Here is a 24,875-nt window from a genome sequence, read left to right as displayed (position 1 = left end):
CAGGGGAGGGTGCCCAAAGAACAATCAAGGATAAGTCTATCTGATAATGCCTACCTTTCCTGATATGAACTGCACCTGGTATATAAATATTAATTTTAATATTTCATATTTATGCTTTGAGACTGATGTATTTCTAATAGGCTTCCTGAAAAGGGGCTATTTCTATTTGCATGGGAATGAAACAGTCTCTAAAAGTTGTGGAAGGCCTTCAAAGAGACTAATGAGACATTACATAAAACTCCTAAAACACTAAGCGTGTCAAACCCATATCAAAAGTGTTCCATGGAAATGGTGAAAACCTTGTATTAAATGCATACCAGCATCATAGAATACCAGGGTTGGAAGGGACCTCATCTAGTCCAACCCCCTGCTCAAAGCAGGGCCAATCTCCAATTTTTGCCCCAGATCCCTAAATGGTCCCCTCCAGGATTGAACTCACAACCCTGGGTTTAGCAGGCCAATGCTCAATGAGCTATCCCTCCCCCCATGCCAACGTTAAAAGAAGAAAAGAGATGAGAATTTAAGGTATGCGCGGGGCGGGGATGGTACTGGACGCTGGCAGGCGATTACCCTGGTGAAGGAGGGCTCTAGCCAGCACTATTTGGATTGCCAGCCAGGGCCTAGTGTTGATAACGGGCAGGCATGAGGGCAAAATCCTGATGTATTGCTTGACACGCTGGGCTTTAGTGTCACTTCCCTGGGCGTCCGACTCCTGGTCACTGACGCCTCCAGCCAAGAGCTGCACCAGCCAGACGGTGCAACCGCGCCCCCCGGCACGGGCGGTGCTGCCAGGGAGGGACCTACAACAGGTGTCAGGGGGCGGGGGGGCTAGCCTGGGCCTCCCCCTCAGCGGGCGCCGGGGGAGCGCACAGACTGAGGGGGCTTTGAGAGCTATGCCTCAGGTGGACGCCTGAGCTCGGGGCACCCCGCGTGACGCGGTGCTGCTGCCTCGTGACCTTTACGGGTACGGGCGATAACGGCTGGCTTCTGTGAGGGAAGGTCGTGACCTTTAGTCGGGGAGGGGGCGCTGACAAGTCGCGCCTTGAGCCTCTCCCGCACGCCGCCCGGCCGCCGAGGTGACGGGGGGCGACGGCGACGTCACGAGCGGGCGGGAGTCACGCCACCTCCGCAGCAGCAGACCCGCCCCCTGGCGGATGGTCAGCGCTGAGTCAGGGTGGGCTGGGCAAAGCAGGGTGGGGGCTGCTCGGCCCCGCCCACGGCCCAGAGACCCAATCGGGGCTGCAATAGGCGGCCCGCCTCGTGAGCGGCTCCGCCCATGGCGCCCTCCTCTTTCCGCCGAGGGGCGGGGACTTCGAGGGGGCAGCCGCTCCGCCGGGCGGTGAGCGCGTAGCCCTCGTCCCCCACGGATCCTCAGAGACCGGCCCGCGCGGCCCCGAGCTGACATCAGGCGAGTGCTGCTCCCCCCCGAATCCACAGGGGATCAGGACACGCCGCCCGCGAGTTGGCATCGTTACGGGTCAGCACTACCGCGGCCCCCAATCCATAAAGGGTCGGTATGCACTGCTCCCAAGCGGGCATCAGTGAGCACAAACCCTCCAAAATCCATAGGGGATCAGTCCACAGTGCCCCTCAGTTGGCATCAGTATCAGCACTACCCCCCATCCATAGGGGATCAGTACGTACTGGCCCCAAGTTGGCATCATTATTGGTCAGCACCAGCCCCACCCCAATCCGTAGTGGACTGGTATGCACCACCCTGGCGTTGGCCTCAGTAGGGTCAGTATTATTAACCCCCACCCCTCCACACACACTCCAGCAGGGGATTAATAAGGGACAGAACTAATCTCTCCCTAGGGGAATTAATATAGGGCTGTGCCAATCCTCCCTTCCAGAGAAGATATCAATATAGCATTATCCACCCCCTCCGAGAACCTGATGCTAATGTTTCTTCTGTTCTGAAGCAGATTTTCTCCTCTCTTCAGTTAAAGTATTTCTGTAAACATTCCATTATTACTCTGTGGCATCCCTTTCATCTTCCACTTGATCGATAGTCTGAAAACCATTAATTGAGCTCAGACTAACAGCTGAAACAAAACAACATGATGGATCCAAATTTTTGTGTGTGTAAGCAGGTGCTTGTTTTATGAGAGAGAAGACTTGTTAAATAAACTTTTTTATTTTAGCCCAGGAATTCTAAGAAGCATCCCCTTTCTCAGTTCCTTAAAAGAAGAGTGAACTTGTTAAAAAGCTTCCTAGAAAAATCAGTGACTTGAAAATTTTCAAGTTGGTTAATATTTATACAGCACTTTCAAGTTTTCCTTTCAGTTGGCTAACACTTAGGACTTTCAAGATATAGGACCAAGTTCTGCACATCAGACTTATACCACATTGATTGAGGCAAGATAGGTGAGATATCTTTTATTGGACCAACCCCATTGACTGAAAATCAGGGCAGAATTTAACCTAAGGAGCACGATGTAATTGGAAAGTATTATTGCTCAGAATAAATTCTGACATAGAGTACTAGTAAGTGTAAATTATTATTAGTATTCACATTAAGCTATACAAAATCTGTAAATCTAAACATGATGAGCAGTGATTGTTCTGTAATAACTTTATCTTTAGTTAATATGTAAATATAATTTAAAAAATTAATCTTATTTTCTTTTGCTGTCACAGTGCACTCAAGTCTGCCATACTGCTGCCTTGCACAGAAAAAATGTGCTAAATCTAGTGATGGGAAATCAGCTGCTTCACTTCTGCATGAAGGGTCACATTGCAGCCCACAAAATGTCATTCAGAAATTGAGATCAGTAGTAGTTAAATTTATCATAGTTCTGACGTACTCACTTTTTTTCATTTGAGGACAGATTAGAATTCATGGTGATAATTTTAATGTTATGGGGGTTGTTAACAACCTATACAGTGATTAACACTCCCACAGCTGAATTTCTGTGATGCAGTTCATGGGATTTCCCAGTCTGCACAATCTGCCAAACACTCATAGCAAAACGCTGCCCTGTATTAACTAGACGCAATATGTACTGTATCATACCTTGTTCTTGTCTGGAAGCTACTTTATTTTGGCAGCACCCTATATATAATACTGATAGGCAGATTATACATGCATCTGGTTACTAAAAATGTGTATTTTCAAAGCCACCTAATGAATTTGGATGCCCAATTACTATTAATGGGACTGATTGTCCCAAAGCCCTGTGTCTTTGAAAAAATCTCAGGCATAAAGTTTACTAATGTTATACTTTTGTACCTGATTTGTTATTGTAATGGACATAATAAGAAGGGCATTTACAAACAGATCGAAATTACAGAAAACATTTTCGTATTATGCTTGGATAAAGGTCCTTCACATCCTTAGCACAATATCGTGCTTCACTGGACAGAGGAATGATTGACACTTCACGATCAAAAGTACCATTCACTTGGATAATTTCATTAAGAAAGAATAGCTAATTCTTTTTGGGTCACACCTTGTAGTGCCTGGATATGAATAATAATAAAAAAGAAGTCCCCCGTTATATTTATATTTAAGAGCATGTAAAGTACAGAGAATATGAAGCAACAGAAATCCACTGTGAAAATTAGAAAAACCAAATTTGAACCAAAATGAGTTTATCACAAAATCAAGAGATGGAAGGTAGCTTTATACCATGAAACACTTCAACTTCATTCAAGTGCTATGTAATCTATGATCATTCAGTGCTTCTTCCTATTCCCTACAAATATTTTGAGAGGAGGGGGTATTCTTCTGGTTAAGATACTGAGCTGGTGCTCGAGAGATGAATTCTATTCTTGGCTGTTCTACAACTACAATTGGCTATTTAATTTTGGGCAAACCACATAAACCTGGATTCAGCAAAGCAGTTATCCTTAACTATAACTATGGGATTTAAGGATATGCTTAAGAACTCCTTTCTGGTTAACGGGTGACTTCTAAGTGCTCTAAAATCCACATTTTCCTCAGATATCATTAAAAGTTGCTGTGACTCCTGTGGGGTATGGGGTAGGATTAGTATAAAAACATAAGAATAGTCATAGTGGGTCAGACCAATGGTCAATCTAGCCCAGTATCTTGTCTTCCAAAAGTGGCTAGTGCTACATGCTTCAGAGGGAGTGAACAGAACAAGGCACTTTATCGAGAGAGCCAAACTCTGTCGTCCAGTCGCAATTTCTAGCAATCAGAGGTTTAGGGACACCCAGAGCTTGGGGTTTCATTCCTGACCATTTTAGCTAATAGCCATTGATGGACCTATCCTCCTTGAACTTATCTAATTCACTTTTGAACCCTGTTATAGTCTTGGCCTTCACATCCTTTGGCAAGGAGTTCCACAGGTTGACTACGTGTTGTGTGAAGAAGTACTTCTTTGTTTGTTTTAAAACTGCTGCCTATTCATTTAATTGGCTGACCCCTAGTTTGCAGGTTATGTGAAGGGGTAAACAACACTTCCTTATTCACTTTCTCCACACCACTCATGATTTTATAGACCTCTATCATATTCCTCCCCCATCATCTCTTTTCTAAAATAAAAATTCCCACTCTTATTAATCTCTCCTCATATGGAAGCTGTTCCATACCCCTAATAATTTCTGTTGCCCTTCTCTGTACTTTTACTAATTCTAGTATATCTTTTCTGAGATGGGGTGACCAAAACCAGGGCTGGCCTTAGGAAAAATGGTGCCCTAGGCGAACTTGTATTTTGGCACCCTTTCTTTGAGTTTGTGAACAGCAGTGTGGGGTGCGGGCGTGAGGGCTAGCCAGGCTCAACAAGGAGGAGTTTCTGAGCCCGGGTACTGCCCTGGCCATACATCCCCAAACACCAAGCAGGACAGCAGGTGTGCAGCCACTACTGTGCCCGCAAGAAGGGGCAAGCCCTGCTGGCTGTACATCCCCGCCAGGCTGGCAGCTCCAAGCAGCATCACCCACCCCCCACCCAGCTGGCCAAGGGCTCCCCCCAGCTCTGGCAGCCCAGGCCCGACAGCTTGCCGCACTCGGACGGCACCGCCCTGACCACGGCACCCTCCTGTAAGGCCATCCCTGACCAGAACTGCATGCGGTATTTAAGTCATGGGCATACCATGGATTGATGTAGTGACTTTATGATATTTTCTGTCTTATTATCTGTTCCTTTCCTAATGGTTCCTAACATTGTTAGCTTTTTTGACTGCCGCTGCACATTGAGCAGATGTTTTCAGAGAATTATCCATAATGACTCCAAGATCTCTTCCTTGAGCAAAAACAACAAGGAGTCTGGTGGCACCTTAAAGACTAACAGATTATTTATTAAGCAGTAACAGCTAATTTAGACCCCATCATTTTGTATGTATAGTTGGGATTATGTTTTCCAATGTGCATTACTTTGCTTTTATCAATAATGAATTTCATTGGCCATATTCTTGGCCAGTCACCCACTTTTGTGAGATCCCTTTGTAACTCTTCACAGTCAGCTTTAAACTGAACTATCTGCTCAACCTTGTATTTAGCTGTTACGCTCTGAGTACCTTTCCCAGACCTGAGGTTGAGCTCTGGGTAGCTCAAAAGATTGTCTCTCTCACCAACAGAAGTTGGTCCAATAAAAGATATTACCTCCCTCACCTTGTCTCTTAACTATTTTGAGTAATTTTGTATTGTCTGCTAACTTTGTCACCTGTTTACCCCTTTTTCGAGATCATGTTTGAATATGTTGAACAGCACTGGTCCCATTACAAATCTTTGGAGACCCCGCTATTTACCTCTCTCCATTCTGAAAACTGACCATTAATTCCTACCCTTTGTTTCCTATGTTTTAACCAGTTACTGGTCCATGAGAGGACCTTCTCTCTTATCCCATGACTGCATAATCTGCTTAAGAAACTTTGGTGAGGGACCTTGTCAAAGGCTTTCCGAAAGTCAAAGTATACTATATCCAATGGATCATCCTTGTCCACATTATCCCTTACAAAAGCCATTTTGGCTCTTCCCCAATCGTGATCCAAATTTGGGATTGGGGGCTCTTGTCAGCGGGAGTGGGAGGGCAGAGATGGGACACTGGGAGGAGTGACAATGAGCTGAGTGGCAGGAAGAGCAGGAGGGTTTGGGGCAAAGGGTGCCTGTCAGCCTCACATTCTCCCTTCCAGTATGTGTGCTGGGATTTTGGGGGACCTTGCCATTATGGAGTGTTTGAGCTTCTCTCTCTGTCCTCTCATGTGATTAGGATCTGGGGAGGTCCCTGCCTCTCTGGAGCTGTCTGAGCTCCTCTTCCTGCCCCACACCATGCAATAGTAAGGATCTGGGGGGCTGTGTCCCTTTCAGGATCAGAGCCCCTTTCCCTGGTCCCCCATATGATAATCAGGATCTGAGGGCCCATTTTGCTCTAAAGGGCTCGGAGGCCCTCTCCCTGTCCCCTTATGTGAGCTGGTATGTGGGGAAGCTCTGCCTCCAGGTAAGAACAGGCATGCTGGGAGCATGGACCAAGAACACATTGCTGAGACTGGGGTGAGTAGTTGAGAATGGGCATGCTCGATGCATATCACAGATTCTCAAGCACTGGCATCGGGGAGTAGATATGATAGCACCACTGAGATAAGTGGAACAGCTCAAATTTTTCAGAGCTATAGTTTTGGGCTGCATTTATCTACCCGGAGTGTTCTTATTCAGCTGAGAACATCACATTGAGATGAATGAGCAACTTCACACCGCTATAAGCCTCCTATGCTGCAGATGGCTATGTAGAGCCCTTGCATCTCTCTGTACCTCAGTTTTTCCATCTGTACAATGGTGATAATGATGTTTCCCTCCTTGGTAAAATGCTTTGATACCTACTGATGAAAAGCGCTATGAAAGAGATAGGTATTAATTATTATTATTATAATTACTGTTACCTGCCCACAGTAGTGTCCGAACTGCACACCTACATAATTACAACTGCCTAAATGACCACTATCTCCTATCAACGCTTCTCTTTCTTTTAAAAAAAACTAGAAATTCATTGACAAAAAATGTAACTAATGCTGAGTTAAGGTTGCCTGGTGGTATCTCATGCCCTTCCAGATTGTCGAGTTCAGCAGAACTCTACCTTAAAGTTTTGAAAATCAGAAAATACAAAGTTTAACACCCATTCAACTTTAGTTCTGCCATCTCTGAGTGATGCTACAATATATCGATAATACACATACTCACAGGCTTGCCTGTACATTTTACAGGAGCTATCTACATCTGCCCTACCCTCAAACACTTAACCTACTCCACTGAAAGATCACCACATCTAGTGCATTTTACAACACTTTCACCCTTACCTACATGCCATCTAACACTATATTCACTTACCCTTCATTAAAATCACAGACAACACTCATCTCCCATCCAACTGCTGACAGTTCCCTGGCACAAAGACTCCTGTGCCCTGCTACTAACAACCTACACAACACACTTGAAGTAAGGCATACTGAATCTCTCAAGGTACACATGCACTTCTTTCCATTGATCACACAGACATGGATCAGGAAAGGGGCTCAAACACACACCCTCCCAGATCACTTCATATCACATTTACAACTAATCCTTCCACTAGTCAATACAACTATACCCTACTATAGCAAATGCAGCTGTCATGTATACAGATGATTTCCAGGAGCTATTGCTAGCTCCAGGGAGGAGGCAGAGATAAGGTTAGTGGGCACATACCTTAACTCTGCATTTCCTTGTTTTCAGAAGTTTGAGTTTTGCTGAACTTGATGTTGTAGAAGGCACATTACACCACCAGATTCCCTTAAAGCTGCGTTAATGAATTTTTACATCAATGAATGATTGAATATGTGTTTAGGAACCTATCTTTAGGAACAGATTTTTTATAATATTGGCTGATATATGTAAACTCATCTGGGCAAGTACTTCAGAGGGTGGCAAGGTTGTAGATTTTAGTTAACCGAGCATACCACCTGTTCTCACTTATGTTTAGGGAAGCTTCATAGGGTCCCAGTGTATGGGAGGGCCAATTTGTCAATAGCAGAGACTGCCTGTTTTTAGTTTGTTTTGTACAGTACCTAGCACAATGGGGACTTGGTCTAAGACTGGGACTCCTAGGTGCTCTGATACTACAAATAGTAGTAAGGTGAGATGAGGTAAGCTGAAGCCAGAGGACATAGTATTGGTGTCTGAGCCTCCTGCCATTGGGCCCTTCCTCTGCATAGCTGGGCTACTCTGGGGATTTTACAAAAAAAACACTGGTGCTGAGGCTGGTTCATCTGAAAATCCCCTGGGGCGGCCAGACTTCTACGCGTGCCGGAGCGACAGGCAGGGCGAGAGGAGCGCTTTGAGATCTGCGGGTGGACGGCGCAGAGCGGCTCTGAGCAGCGGCGATGCCCGGGAGAGAGGCGCAGTCGGGTGCCTCGCAAGACCCTCGCTAAGCCCGGGAGAGCGCAGAGCTCGCGAGTGGGCGGGTGCGACCCCGGCCTCGCGCTCCCAGGGGCGCGTGGGGGTTTCCCGCGAGCCGCCCCCGCCGGCCGGTGACTCAGCGCCCCGGGGGCGGTCACACAAGGGCCGCCCGGAGCCCGGCGCCGGCAGAGTCCGTGAGGCGCTCGGCCGGGAAGGAGTCGCCAGCTCCGCAGGTAAGGCCGTGGCGGTGGTCCGGAGGGGGCATGAGGCGCCTGGTCTGCGCGGCGGGCTCCATCCGGGCTCCCCTCAGGGGTGGCCTGGCGGCTCGGCGCTCGCCGGGGCTCTCCCCGGGGCTTCTCCCCGGGACTCCCCTCAGGGGGTCTCCCGGGCGGTCTGCCCGGGGCCGGGGCCGGCCTGGCTCTGGCGCTCCCCAGCGGCGGCTCAGGCCGGTGTGTTGCCTTTCAGACGCAGCGAGTCTCGCAGCCCCGCAGCAGCCTCTCGCCGCAGCGCCCATGGGCCGCGGCCACGCTCCTCTGGTGACGGCGGCGCTGCTGGCGCTGGGCCTGGCGCTGAGCCTGGGTCCGGCCGCAGCGACGCCCGCGCTGCCCCAGCGCTGCCCGCCCGGTAAGTGCCCTGGGGCGCAGGGAGGGCGGCGGGGCGGGGCGCAGGGAGGGCGGCGGGGCGGGGCGCGGCGGGCCGGCCCCTGGGCGTGCAGCAGCGCCCCGGGTATCGCGGCTGGAGCCAGCCAATCTCTCCGGCTCCTTCGCAGGCACGTTCCTCAGCTGCGTGAACTGCAAGAAGAGCCCAGACAGCGCGTGTCACACCTGCCCCCCGGGCACCTTCTCCGCCACGGCCAGTGCACAGGGGACGTGCGACACATGCCGCCGCTGTGAAGGTACAGTACTGCTTTTCCTGTAGCCCGGCTCCCTGACCTGCTGCCCCCCCAGCTCCATCTAATACAGGGGCGGGCAAACGTCTTGGCCAAAGGGCCACCTCTGCCTATGGAAATTGTATGGCGGGCAGTGAATGCTCAGGAAATTGAGGTGGGGGTGTGGGCTCCAGCTGGGGATGCTGGCTCCACGGTGGGGCCAGCAATGAAGAGTTCAGGGTATGGGCTGGGGCAGAAGGGGTGGGGTGAGGGCTCTGGGGATGAGGGGTTTGGGGTATAAGAGGGTGCTCTGGACTGGGACTGAGGGCTTTGGAGGGCGGAAGGGGGATCAGGGCAGGGGGTTGGGGCCTGGGGGGGTGCAGGCTCCAGGCGATGCTTGCCTCAAGCAGTTCCCAGAAGCAGCAGCATGTTCCTTCTCCGCCTCCTACACAGAGGTGCGTTCAGGCGGCTCTGCTGTGTGCTGCCCCATCTGCAGGTGCTGCCCCTGCAACTCCCATTGGCTGCGGTTCCTGGCCAATGGGAGCTGCGGGGCGGCGCTTGGGGCAGGGGCAGCCTGTGGAGTACAGCCCCTTAGCTGCCCCTATATGTAGGAGCTGGAGGGAGGACATGTCGCTGCTTCCCGGTGCTGTGTGGAGTGGCCCCTGACCCTGAGCCCCAGCTGGAGTGCCGGAGTGAGGCAAGCCCCAGACTCCACTCTCCAGCAGGAGGTTGAGGGCCAGATTAAAATGGCCGGTGGGCCAGATGCGGCCCACAGGCCATAGTTTGCCCATCCCTGTTCTTGTAGGTGTTTGAGCATAGCAGGGTGTAGCGTACACAGACATTGAGCTGTAACTGGAATTGTTTAGCCTTGGAAGCTAGGCTAAGCGCACTCTTGGTACATGATTAATAATGTCTAGATCCATGGGTCTTTTAAACAGCATATCTATGTATGGTGTCCCTTCCGCTACCACCTCCTCCCCCATGCAAAGGTTCACTTGGAAATAAAATTGTGGAAAGGTAGATATGCCAATATACTCCAGCTCCTGTTTTGTGTGTGAGTCAGAAATGCATGGCTGTATTTTTGTGACTATATTAAGTATGTAAGCAAAATTTGGTACCTAGCTGTCACAAAGGCTTTTGTAATAAGGCCCTCAGCTGGGCCAAGTTTGGATACCCCTGTATTACCAAAAAGGGGAAAAAAAAGTTAACTTTAAAAAAAAAAAACAATTGCCAAAGTGAAAATCAGTTTGGTGCATCCATTGCACTTTTCTGGCCTGCACTCTCAGCTTGAATCCTCTGAAGCAAATCAGGCAGGAGGTCCCTCTACTCATCACAGCTCCCTATTATGATGTTTTACTAGGATGGGCTTGTTTCTGACCCAGATGCTTTGAGGAGTGAGTGCCAATATGGGATATCTGTTTTTGCTCTACAGGAAAATTCAAATATAAAAGGGAATGTTCTCCAACAGTGGATGCAGAATGTGCATGTAAGGATGGGCATCGCTGTTTTGGAAAAGACTGTTCTAAATGTGTAGAAAACTGTGGAGTAGGTGAAGAGCCTCTTGAAGAAGGTAAGGCTGCCTTTGTCCCATTACTTTATGCAAAACTCTTAGGTGCTAATAATAGTAGAAAAGACCATGTGACTGTTTGCAGAATTGAGGCCTTATTGTATTATTTGCTGGTCCATTAGCTCAGTAAAATTCCATTAACATAGCTAGGGCCCTACCAAATTCACAGTCCATTTTGGTCAATTTTGTGGTCATAGGATTTTAAAAACCATAAATTTCATGATTTCAGCTATTTAAATCTGAAATTTCAGAGTGTTGTAACTGTAGGGGTCCTGACCAAAAATGGAGGGGGGTGTGTATGTATGGGGCGGGTCATCGCACGGTTATTGTAGGGTTGGGGGGTTGGTACTGCCACCCTTACTTATGTGCTGCTGCTGGAGAGTGGCGGCTGCTGGCCGGGAGCTTAGCACTGAAGGCACAGCGGCCGCCAACAGCAGCGCAGAAGTAAGGATGGCGTGGTATGGCATTGCCACCCTTACTTCTGCACTGCTGCTGGCAGGTGCACTGCCTTCAGAGCTGGGTGCCCAGCCAACAGGTGCCGCTCTCAAGGCAGCACAGAAGTAAAGGTGGTAATACCATGACCTCCCTAAAATAACCTTGTGACAACCCTGCAACTCCCTTTTCGGTTATGACGCCCAGTTTGAGAAAGGCTGGTCTCCCCTGTGAAATCTGTATAGTATAGGGTAAAAGTAAACAAAAGACCAGATTTCATGGTGGGAGACCAGATTTCACGGTTCATGACGCATTTTTCATGGCTGTGAATTTGGTAGAGCCAGAAACATAGGCCTTGGTCCTTTAGAATACGAGTGACAAGGAAAAGATACTTGCAGAACTCTGGAATAGCAAGAATAGAGACATTCTGGCCTTGGGACACAGTTCATAGGATGCTAGTTGACTCTTCAGTATCTTGAAATACATTAACAGAATTAGTTCTGTCAGTTCTTCCAGTTCAGGGACCTCAATCAACTTGTTTACAATGAAAGCCACTTATGAAAATATTTACTTTAGTTAATATAAGAACTTTACTGATTCTCACATTTTTGTTTATACAAGCCATTGATGATGAAAATTGATATATAAATGCAACATTATTTTTGCTCAGCTGTACAATAATGTCTCTTGCACCACTTTAAACTTCAATTTATATAAATGGTAACTTTTGTATTTGTCAAAGGTTGCCAAAAGTGTCCCAATGGGACATTTAACAATCAGACCAATGGTCCCTGCAGACAATGGACAAAGTAAGTACTTTTTTTAAAAAAACAAGTGATTATAGCTTTGAGGTCTGCGTTTAATTCATTTTCATACATTCTTTTTTTTTTTTTAAACATATTTAAGATGCTTTCCAGATAAGGTCCTGGTGAATGGGACTAATAGGAGTGATGTGGTTTGCGGACAAGCTTCAGAAACTATGACTCCAGCCACCATTTCCATCATAGTCCCTATCCATGTACAAGGTGAGTTATTGCATAATAATTCCCCACTAGAGTGAAACAGTTACAACTTGTCTTGGAATTAGCTAAACTATAGCTCTCATGCTTATAACTGAACTTAAGGGTCCTTTTATTTGTCTCCAGCCTCACAGATTGGTACAGCAGCAGCAACTCTGAGCAGTAGAAGCAAAAAGAAAAGTAGCTCTAGTTGTTCAGGAACAAATAATCCAGCTGCTTCCATTGCAGGGGAGCTTTGCTCTGCAATCATTTTTAAGGAATGTTTTTGCTTCTTAGGGAAGGATCTTCAAGTGGTCACCATCAGCATCGCTGTTACTGGGGCTGTGGTGGTGTGCATAATGTTTCTGCTACCTTTGTATGTGTGCCTCAGCATCTGCGACAAAAAGAAACTACCTGCTATGTTCAAGAAAAGTAAGACATGCTACCTACAATCTTCCTTTTCCTAGTGGTGGGCAAGCAGGCAAGAATCCAGGTTTAAGAGTTTCCTTAAAAAGTAGCAGCATAGTTGAACTTAAATGTGTTCTTTGAAAATCACTACACTGAAAAGAAAACCAGGTTTTAGATTTTTATTTAAAAAAAAAAAAAGCAGGCTATTGGGAAGAAATTGGCTTTAGAAATGTTACAAAGGAGGTCTCCCGGGGCCCTTTGGGATTTGGGAGTGACTGGAGCTGGGTGAGTAATTTATTTTTTGGAGTCAGCCAGCAAATTAAAAATCAGAAAAAAAATTGGTTCAGTTCAGAAAATGTTCAGAATTTGTATGCAAATTGGAAGAGTCTATTTTGGATCATCTGTTTCATTTCAGTCAGAAAATCGTGTGTGTCCATCCATGTTTGTCCCCTTTTAACCTTTATCCCAGTGATTTAGTGCACTTGCCTGGGATGGAGGAGAACCACATTTGAATCCACGCTGTGGAGCAGGGACTCAAACTCACATCTCCTCCCTCCCAAATGAGCATCTGAAGCACCAGGCTATAGGCTATTCTGTGTGTTTCTCTCAATCTCTCCTGTTGAAGTTGTTCCACTACGTATTAACTACTTAAATATTCATTGGGCCAAAGAGAAAGTGAAAATGACTTTATAGCCTGGTGATTAAGGCACTCACTTGGGAGGCAGACTATGAAAACTTGAATCTTCTCTCTTCATGATGCAAAGTGGTCTGTCAGGTGCCCTAACCACTGGGCAAAAGGTTAGGAGGAGGACATACAGACACACATGGGTTTCTGAAGCTGGTCCTGAAAATGTTTATATTTTCTGTCCATTCAAATTGTAAGCTCTTTGGAGTGCAGAACCTGGGTACACTGTTACCATGTTGGCACTAAACTAAACTATATATATAGTGTGTGTGTGTGTGTACACACACACACACACACACACACACACTTTGAAGTATCAGCTGAAAATAAAATCAGATATTTCAACCATGAAACGTTCATGGGCTGGGTAAGAAAAGTAGAATTAAGCATGTACATGTTCTGTTGTAGTCAAACAGCAGTTGACTGTGTGTGTATATTTAAATCTCTGCTGGTTATTTCCATTAGTAGAAATTTCATTAAAGAAATTATGAGTAAAATCAACCCTTGAACTGATAGGTTTCATATATGGATTAGAATAAATCCACACATTTGGTGCCAATAGTGGTATTTCAATCTATAGGGGAAAGCAATATTGTTCTCTGAAGTGTGGAGATTCCATGCCGCCAGCTCTCCTCACCTCAATGAGAGCCTCCTGTGCATTGGAGAAAGCAAAGCACAATAGACTAACTTATCAGGAAATATCTTTGGAGAAAAAGGCAATTTCAGGGCAAATAACTGAACAATTCTGAAGAACTTGTTAACACCATGCAGTCCCTGCTGAGGGAAAATGAAATATGAGTGATTAAAAAATGCAATTCAAGTTAATCATCTCTTTTTGTTTAGTGAATGTAACACCTGAGCAATCGACTCAGGAGGAGGATGCCTGCAGCTGCCGCTTTCCAGAGGAAGAACAAGGAGACTGTGATGACTGTAGCAAATCCAAACTATTCAAGGATTCCTTGGTGAATTAGAAACTGGACTTTCTAAGGAAGCCAGTTGTGGTTTCCTTTCAGAGCATAGGACAGGAGCCTGGTTACATAATTGGGGGGGGGGGGGAGGGGAAGCAGAAGCAGGTTAAGTGAATTTTAAAACTTATGGACTGAACAATGCAGTCGGTGTTCGATGAAGCAGGTCTTTCTCAGTACATCACTGTCCTACAGACAGAAGAGTTGGTCTTTATATTTAAAAAAAAAAACTAAAAAAACAAACAAAAAGCCACACACCTTTTTAAAAATTAGCCCTTGCCAACATCTCTAATTCTAATGAAACTCTCTGGGCAGCATCTTTAAAATGAAAGCAAACTTGCTAACTTTTTTTCATATGCTGAGAATATTATTTCTAAAATATTATGATTTGCTCTAGAGACTAAAAAGCATCAATAATACAGGAACCACAAGCCAAACTGCTCTTCTGTTACCTCTAGTAGATGTCTATGCTATAGCTTACTTATTAAAGTTTGGGAGTGAGAATAATGTTGCTGAAGTTACAGACTAAACACTGACTACAGCTAGGTACAGTGCAGGCAGCCAGTGTACCACAACTTTGCTCTTTCCAATACATTTCATGTCTGGAACTATAGACCCTCCTAATTTGTGCTCAGCTATCACACTGATGGGTGTGGTATAAAAATGTAGACTGATACTATTTCAACTCCCAGAAGGCCCCACGCCCTGGGAATGAACTTCTATATCCTGCCCTACAGAATGCTTTCCTATTCCAGTTTAGTTAGAAGTTAAAAGGAATGGGGTAAGTCAGGGTTGTCAAATGTCTCAGAACACCTTTTCTGTGCTTTCCAAATAGCTGTTATATTGATTGGCTTTGTAGGTGGCATGGATACACCGGCGGGGGGGGACGGACAAACTACGGCCCAGGGGCCGCATCCAGCCCTTGAACTCCTGCCGGGGAGCAGGGTCCAGGACTTGCCCCAGTCCGTGGCTTGCCCTGCTCCGCGCGGCTCCTAGAAGCAGCAGCATGTCCCCCCTCCAGCTCCTACACAGAGGGGAAGCCAAGAGACTCCGCATGCTGCCCCCACCCCAAGTACTGCCCGCGCAGCTCCCATTGGCCGGGAATCACGGCCACGGGCGGCACCTGCGGAGCGGGCAGTGTGCAGAGCTGTCTAGCTGCACATCCGTGTAGAAGCTGGAGGGAGTACATGCCGCTGCTTCTGGGAGCTGTTTGAGGTAAGCGCCACCTGGAGCCTGTACCCCTGACCCCCACCCACGCCCCAGCCCTGATCTCCCTCCTGTCCTCCGAACCCCTTGGTCCCAGCCTCACCCCAGAGCCCGCCCCCCACAGCCCCATCCCACATACTGAACTCATTGCTGGACCCACCACAGACCCCGAGCCAGAGCCCTCACCCCCTCCCATACCCCAACCCCCAAATTTGTGAGCATTCATGGCCCACCATACAATTTCCATACCCAGATGTGGCCCTTAGGCCAAAAAGTTTGCCCGCCCCTGGGATACACTGTGACAGGTTATTAATTTGATCTGTGAGTAGTGCAACTGGACTGCTTCATCCTTTTGATCTTAGAATATTACCCTCTAATTTTTGGATATGTTAAATACAGTACATATATTGCAGGTACAGTACATGTAAAATATAACTTACTATGTTGCTAATTTCATAGGTAGAACTATGATGTTGGAAATATTTTCATGGCAGAAAGTGTATCTGCCTTGATCAGTCACTATTGCTTTTAATTTGAATAAGAATGTGTATGTTTGAGTCATGGCATTGGCAGTGATAGTTGTATCCTTTTACAGCACCATAAATGTATATTATATTTTTTCATTAAATGTTTTTCAAAAATATAATGAAAGTCAACTAAATCAACATGTCATGTAAAGACTGGTTTTGGTGGGTTTGTTTTTTAAACTAGGCAAGATACATTCCTTCTGGCAGATGAATGAGAGCCCAGTCACTCCCTCCATGCAAGAGAAGCCTTATGTAGCAGTAATTTTTCAGCAAACCCACGCTCGCTGGTTTTGATTAAATTTATATATAATTGATTACAAAGCAAAATGTACAAAAAGAAGAGTCTGGAACTGAAGCCCTGCCTGTAAAGTTACATATTTACATATATTTAAATAAGATTTTTTTAAAAAAATAAAACTTTTCCTATATTTTTTCTCCTCTCAATTAATGTGTTGTCAAACAGGAGAATGAGTGAGCCGTAACAAAAGTCATATTTGCAAGTTTTAAGATGTAATGACCAAGGAGTGAAAAAACCTACCACCCTATTTATAAATGAATGTGTGGCTCTTGTAAGAAGTTCGGAATGTCACAGATTACCCTGTGATCAGTTTCTAATCTAGAACCTCAGCAGTGGTGTTTTCCCTGAAAACACTTGCACCCCAACAGTTGGAGTTTCACTCTTGGACACACAGAACTCTATGCATATCTTCAGGTACTTGAAATTCTTATTCCCTTTTCTTTTCCTTTCCTTTCCTGCACACACACTACAGTACTTTTTCCAAGCTGTTTATTGATTGATTTTTGGAGACAAGGCATGTGGGGTAATGTCTTTTATTGGACCAACTTCGATTGGTGAGAGAATCTTTTGTGCTCACATAGAACTCTTCTCCACGTATGATTGATTTAATGACACTTACTTCTCACACCTAATTTGTGTCCTCTTTGTTATGCTGAGCATTTAAGCTCCATATAAAATTCCATTGAACTGAAATATAAAGTCCTTGGGGCACATCCTCAGCTAGTAAATTGACTCAACAGGGCTTGACAGTTTAGGGGGCAGATTCTAGTAGAAAGTGTTTCTAAGAATAAACATTCGTAGAAATTTGTGACATAAGTATTCTGCCAGTAAATTAAAGGCTAATATGTGGGGCATTTAGTTAGTCAATTCTGGTGCTGTAGAAAAGAATGAAAGCCAGAGCCAGTGAAAGAAACAAGTGGCCAAGGAGTTCAGCTGTGAGCCTCTTTTGGCTAACTTCCATTTTAAAAACTTCTATTTTATTTAACTTGAAATATGAAGGGCATAATGCATACATCTACAAGTAGGTTTATAAAAAGAGCTTGAAATTAACACATGGTACAAACGCAAAGGAAAGTTCAGAACACTACCAGGGCATTTCCTACAAGGGACACGTTCTTATTTGCCAACAGAACTGCTGAACAGCAGCCTGTGCTACTGGATTTTATGAAAGGTGCAAGAAGCAGAAAATGAACACACATGAAAGTGCAAAACTAAAACAGCACCAATTTTAAACAATGTGCTTTGCACTTCAATATGCTCCATGTCAAAAACAACTCTATAGGAAATAAGGTAATCTCAAGTGAACAATATCTGTAGCAAATATATTTAACATATCTCAAAACTTTTACAGCATTTGAATAATCAATAGTAACCTGTAAAGTGTCTTTATAAAATATTAAAATTTTAGCCATGGGCTCATGTACTCCCTAGAACATATTCCAGTAGTACCTGCCTTTACTATATTCACAATGAATGGCCTGTTCTCACTCTCTAGATCCCAGAGAAGCACCTGTTCTTCTGAAATAATGGCACTTTTGAACAACCCCCATTCATCATCATGTATATAGTAGACACAGCTGAAAAGCTCCTTTCCCTTTCAGCACATCAGAGAAGTGTCTGCTGCAGTTTGCAGTATCACATGCAGTCTCCTCAACTTATATAACAGTCTTCAAGAGAAATGTTAAGCTATCGTTCACATCTTTTCAAGTTTAGTTTCTTCAATACTTTCTGGAAAATATTTTCAAGACATTTTCTCCTCTTCTGAAAAAAATGAGGTAAGTTTGTCCAAGCAGTATTGAGGAAAATATAATGAGCAATTAATTTGCATGTCTACTCTCACTTCAGCTGTGCTGAAGTCTTAATTCTAACAAGATAAAATAAGGAATTCAGATCTAATCCCACTGGCAGGTAAACAAGTAATATACTGTACAGTTGAATTTCAACTGCAGTAGTAGCATCACGGTTTGACTCAATAATTCATGATGGCACATCTAATTGTTTGAAACAATTTGCTCCCTAAAGATCCTGGAAAAATGTGGCATGCAGACTTTTGGATTCATCCCTGATTGTATTAACAACAACATGACAAATTACTTCTCTCAGAGTTAAACTTTCATCTAAAACTGAATTTTAATGTACAGCAACTATGACGATTCAATGTCCATTAACACACAGGAATAGCAACCTCTGTGCATCCACCTGAGTTCAGTAAAAGGCTCCACCAAAGTAATAAAGCAAACCTTGAACAGGGAAGGAATTGCATTATGTAGATCTGGCCATTGATAATTAAGACAGGAGTCATCATTCAACTCACAGCTATGACGAAGAAATATATTTTATTGTTGCTAGAGAAAGTAGGCTCTAGGATTCACTGCTGCTTACAGCCTTCCTTCTTGTCTCTGGATTTTTGGTGTCCTAGCTTTTCAGGCTGATGTTTGGTCGGTGAAATAAAGGCAGGTCTGATAATCAAAGAGGCCATCAACTGGAACAGTGTGTGACTGGGCAGCTGCAAAAAGAAGGAATAGAATGAATAACTCCAGCTGTACTAGAAATGGCAGGAGGACTAAAATGAGCCACTAGGTGTCACGGGTTACAGGTGTAAATTCCTCATTTAAAAAGTGTTATTTGAAAGAATGGGAGAGATTCTAAGACCAGAAGGGGACCACTATGAACATCGAGTCTGAGCTCCTGTGTAACACAGAACTATCCCAAAATCATTTCTACAGCATATCTTTTAGAAAAACATCCAATCTTGATTTAAAAATTGCTAGTGATGGAGTATCCACCATGACCCTTCATAAATTGTTCCAATGGTTAATTATGCTGTTAAAATTTATACTTTATTTTTCAATCTGAATTTTTTCTAGCTTCAACTTCCATTGGCTCATGTTATATAATACCTTTCTCTGGTAGACCGAAAAGCCCATTATTAAATATTTGTTCTCCTTGTAGGTACCTATAAATTGTAATTAAGTCACACCTTAACCTTTCTTTGTTAAACTAAATAGAATTGAGCTCTTTGCATCTATTGCTATAAGGTATGTTTTCTAATCCTTGAATCATTCTTGTGGCTCTTCTCTGATCCCTGTCCAAATTTATCAACATCCTGCTTGAATTGTTGACATCAGAACTGGATATAGTATTCCTGCAGTGATCACACTAGTGCCCAATACAGAGGTAAAATAACCTCTCAACTCCTATTCAAGATTCCCCTGTTTATACATCTCAGGATTGCATTAGCCGTTTTGGCCACAGCACTGAATTCATTTTCAGCTGATTATCCACCACAGCCCACACATCATTTTCAGAGTCACTGCTTCCCAGGGTAGAGTCTCCCCCACCCCCACCATTCTGTAAGTATGGCCTACATTCTTTATTCCTAAATATATACATTTACCCTTAATCATATTAAAACAGATATTGTTTGCTTGCACAGTTTACCAAGTGATCCAGATTGCTATGCATCAGTCACCTACCCTCTTTATCACTCCTCCAATTTTTGTCAAGTCATTGTTTACAGGCACAGTTACTGTTTCCCCATATATAATTTCTTCAGATTTGCCAAATGTACACTAGCAATCCAGTGCTGCTGAGGAATCCTATCATAAGAGACGTGTGAGCATTGGACTTTGTACATAAGTGGACCTACCACAAACTATGGCACATGTGGGATAGTGGGAACATTAGATTAATGAGGGCTCAGATTTCATTTTATATAGGTAATAGAAAAAATAGAGAGAGACTCCAACACCACTCCTGCATGGACTGGAATGTGAGAGGACAGCTGGCTTTATTAAGCATTAGATTGTGGAGCTAAGCATGGCTAATATTATTACCTTGGGAGCAGGATGCAAACACTTCAGCAGGTGGTTCTGTCTTTTTTGACTTAAAAGTTGGGTCCAGATCTTCATCAGTATTTCGAGGAAATTGTTGCCTGTGGAAACATTGAATGTTACAGCAGATTTACATACTTTTGTCTTTTTATTTGCATCTGTAGGATTTCATATTTGTAAGTTTTCTTCTCCAAATGTCTGAAGACAGTTTCTGAACGTACATGTTTACAGAACTAAGACAGCTAGTCATTTCTTATCTGGGCAATCTTGATCTGAAACTTGTACGTTCTATTTCAGTCCTCTCTTACAGCAAGAGTGACTCTTACTCTCACCTCATACCTCCTAGAAGAACATTCAGGGGTATCTTATTACCATGTCCCATGTATGTCTCTATTACTGCATTCAAGTTGTTTGGTGGTGGGCTATAATATAGATTAACTTCTTTAAGGTAAACTTTGATTATTCAGACTTCAGAAGCGTCTCCTGAAATTGGAATGCTGGTATATCAAAATTTGGATTTGTTCCCTAATACATTCAGATGGAGGTTACAAGAACACATTTCAGCTGCAACTTTAAGTTCTGGACACATTGTATCATATATTTCTTGTTCTTTTATCTACCTTGAGTGACTGATATATCAACATTGTACATTAGCTTAAATAGGGAAAGTACTGGGAAAATCATTGAATACCTTGGATCTTTATTTCCGCAAACTGCCCTTTGAACTGTTATGAAACTGAGACCCCATTGCATGCAGAGACTGCGGTATAGAGAGAGCATTGCATTAGCTGGAAAATAACTCTTCTACACAAGGCTCTAAAACTTTACTCCCTCACAAGTATACAAGGCCCTAAAATAGTCCAGAATATATACATATAAGAGATTACTAGTCTGAATAAAAACACCTACTTTGTTCTCTCTATGATGCCTCCTTGTATTGGGAAGTCTGACCTTTCCAGGGTCTGACCTCTGACTGGGGAATCCAGGTACCGCAGCATCTAGCCATACCTCTTTATATTAAGACAATAACAAGAGTTTATGCTGACTTGATCCATGAGACAGAAGACAGACACGCAGCTCTGTGGTGTACATTGACCAAGGAGGAAGGTTATTAAGATCTATAGTGAGACCAAGCTTGAATAATTTGGTCCTTATAATTTTGTGTAGATTCATGAAATCCCCCCATTGGTATTAGGAACACACCATTGTATTTGAATTGTAACCTGCCAACTCTTTGAAGGTAAACTTTTGACCCTATGTTACTTATACTGTGCTTTATACATGTTAGCTAATTAATCTTCATGACATCCCAGTGAGAGATGGATTATCATCTCCATTTTATAGATGGTGGAATGGATACTGAGAGGTTCAAGACTTGTCTCACACAACCCAGCAAGTCAGCAGCTGAACTCGAGTAAGAATGCAGCCCATGAAACCATGCTGCCTCCCTGATGAGCCAAAGGCTGAGAGCTAGCAAAGAATTTCATTTCAGCCACATTTGTTACTTCTGATGTATTGGAAAAAAGCCAGTGTTACTGAGTCCCTTGGGATACACCAAAGAGCAGCACAGTACAATACGTAGAGGCACTGGGTGCAAACCGACTTATGAAAGATACCTGTAATATATAATGTTTTGCAAATGCTAGCTAGAAGCCTCTGGCATGTTAAATCCTACTCACAGCTTCAAGAAATCCCTCTCCTTTTGTGATAATGATACTCCTTCCCTTCTGCCACACAGTTGTATGAGTTGGCTTCTGATATTCAAAAGGCAAAGGAACATAAGCACATGCTACCCCAGATCCAAAAGTGCATCACTCCCAGGAGCAAACCATGGTCAGCACTGGCATGTGTCATATGTTCTGACTGTCCATTTTAGATCACATGGCTACCCACAGCACTGCCCTGGACAATCCCCTGGATGCTCAGAGTAGACAGATACTCCTTGTCCTGTGCCGCATTTGGCTGTCAGCATTATAGTTTCATTTTTTACTCAGAGACAAGGTGGATGAGGTAATATCTTTTATTGGACCAACTTCATTTTTTATTTATTCATTTAAGGAAGTTGTAATTCAGTAGCTGAAATTCACATGTCTGAGCTCATCCCAAATGAGGCAGGGAATGGGGAAAGATCCCCTACCTTTCCCAAGTAATGATACAACAATGAACAGTTTTTCCTTAAAAGGTAAATACTTCATGGGACTTTTCTTGAAACTAACCTTAATGTAGTTCAGAGGAACTGCTGAACTCTAATTACGTTAGCAACTTTGCCAGAGACTAAAGGGGTCTGAAAATTGGGGGCTGGTTCTGAATTAAGGCCTCTAAGTTAATTCAAATAAATAGTTTACACAGTTATACTTCAGACAATATTTCTTTCATCCCACAGCTAATGTTAGAATTCATTTCAGCCATTGACTGCATAATGGAAATTGCTGCAGGTTGCTTTACACCGCTGCTCCCTCAATGTGGGTGTTTTGAACCTCTGGTAGGTGTCTGCCCAATAGCACTGTGTGATGAAATCTTTCCTTCTGGGGGTGGTATCGCTCAGACCAGTGAGCTTGTTAGCTAACCACCACAGCTAGAGAGCAAGTGTGTGTAAGAGGCTACAAGCAGGGCCGGCTCCAGCCACCAGCTTTCCAAGCAGGTGCTTGGGGTGGCATTTAGAATGGGGTGGCTGTCCGTGTCCTGCGGCAGCGATTCGGCGGCAGCTCTGCCGTGCTTCCTGCTGCAGCAGCTTTCGGCGGCAGCTCCGCCGCTGTTGCGGTGGCGGCAATTCGGCAGCAACTGCTTGGAGCTGCAAAATTGGTAGAGCCGCCCCGGCTACAAGCACTCTCAGCCTTATGATCTCATCTGCAATCACCTCTCTGTCTACTACCATGACATCCACATTAGACCTTTAAATGTTAGGGGTGTTAAGCAGCCCTCCTTCTAACCTGAAGGTTATTAGGGTAGCATAGTTCAATGGCTGGCACCAATTTAAGGTTTTAATTTGAAACAGAATTTTTCAGGAATAGGAGAATTTGAGTTATCAAAATAAATTTGTAGCCATTAACCAGGCTGACCAATTCAACTCCTATTCTCTCCTCCAGATCCATATAAGAAGTGTCCAGGCCTCTACTTATTGAGCCAGACAATTAGATGCATGACACAGCTCAAAGAAACACACACTATTCTTTGTTGCTTCAGTACATCTGGAGAACTTTGAACAGAGGTCAGCTGCTTGGATTCCTCACTACCCCTCAGAGAGAAAAGGGTCAAGCATTACCAGCTCCTCATGTGGCTGAAGTTTCTCTTAATTCCTTGTTTTTTTTTCTACCCCACTTTCCTGCTGGGTCTCTTCTGCCTGAGTCTTTGGTTCCATCAGCTGACGATATATTCCCATGAGCTCCTTTAGAATAGAACATCACCAATTCTTCCAGTGAATAAAGCACTGAAGCTTGACTCCACTTGGCATGGACAGCATTAGATTATGTGAATTACATCTTTGTGATTACTGTGAACAGCTGTGCTGGTAATTGTGTCAACTGTGCAGTGGAGCTGCAAAACCCAAAACCAGGGCTTGCCAGAATATGGAGATTGCTTTGTAGGAAATGAAGGGGATTGGTTATTTTATTTTTGAACCGGTGAGGAGCAGAGAAACTTTCAAGCATTTTGCTTATTTTTAATTTCTATTTTTCCTATACTAACCTCCACAGCTTGTTTTGATGCCCTGATCTGTCAGGCATCTCCTCTTCTCTGGTCAGTAAGCCCTTCGGTGAATTTTGTTTCCGGCACCTACCTTACAAAAATATTTTTGGGACAGATAGGATAGAACCCTTGGGACAGATTTCCACGTTATTTTGTTTGCTGTAACTATAAAAGCACAAGTATCAGAGGGGTAGACATGTTAGTCTAGATCTGTAAAAGTGGCAGAGAGTCCTATGGCACCTTATAGACTAACAAACATATTGGAGCTTAAGCCTTAGAGGGTGAATACCCACTTCGTCGGATGCATGGGACTCACGAAAGCTTATGCTCCAAGACGTCTGTTAGTCTATAAGGTGCCACAGGACTCTTTGCCGCTATAAAAGCACAGAGGACTCTATGTACGGTCTTCAATTTCATTAGCTAGGTCTTCTTGTGACCTGGAGTATTTTGTCCAAGTGGTAGACACTTAACATGTTACCTTCTTGTCCTTGCTTCTCCTTGGCTCAGATAAGTTGCTCCCCTCATCACTGTTCTCTGTCTCCAGGTTTGTCTCATGGGATCTCCACTAGGCTTTCAGTTCTTGGTTCTGCATATATCTAGCAGTCTCCTGGAGTGTCATGAGACAGTGTGAAAGAATGTTAGTTCTCACTGAGCACATAAACATGGTTTTAAAGGTCCAAAAGCATCCTGGACAGAGATACAGGCATGCAAACACGGGTCTACACTATGAGTTTAGGTCGAATTTAGCAGCGTTAGGTCGATTTAACCCTGCACCCGTCCACACGACCAAGCCTATTTTGTCGACTTAAAGGGCTCTTAAAATAGATTTCTGTACTCCTTCCCGGAGAGGGATTTAGCACTAAAATTGACCTCACTGCGTCGAATTTGGGGTAGTGTGGACGCAATTCAACGGTATTGGCCTCCGGGAGCTATCCCAGAGTGCTCCATTGTGACTGCTCTGGACAGCACTCTCAACTCAGATGCACTCGCCAGGTAGACAGGAAAAGCCCCAGGAACTGACAACAGTATGGCGTCTGCACAGAAAAAAGGCGTGAAACGATTGTTTTCCGTT

The 24,875-nt window shown here is 44.4% G+C and overlaps 1 protein-coding gene across 1 annotated transcript; it reads left to right on the top strand.

Moving 5' to 3' along the window:
* The first annotated feature begins 8,844 nt into the window (after window positions 1-8,844).
* TNFRSF9 (TNF receptor superfamily member 9) lies at window positions 8,845-16,341 on the top strand. The gene is made up of 7 exons (XM_074975222.1): window positions 8,845-8,956; window positions 9,102-9,227; window positions 10,633-10,770; window positions 11,942-12,008; window positions 12,106-12,224; window positions 12,495-12,629; window positions 14,134-16,341. The coding sequence occupies exons 1-7, from the start codon at window positions 8,845-8,847 to the stop codon at window positions 14,259-14,261; spliced, it is 825 nt and encodes a 274-aa protein (XP_074831323.1). The 3' UTR covers window positions 14,262-16,341.
* The last annotated feature ends 8,534 nt before the right edge of the window (window positions 16,342-24,875 follow it).

This window comes from Natator depressus, chromosome 18, assembly GCF_965152275.1.
Source record: "Natator depressus isolate rNatDep1 chromosome 18, rNatDep2.hap1, whole genome shotgun sequence".
Lineage (NCBI taxonomy): Eukaryota > Metazoa > Chordata > Testudines > Cheloniidae > Natator > Natator depressus.
Note: the sequence above shows the minus strand (reverse complement) of the source record. Positions and strands in the feature narration are given on the sequence as shown.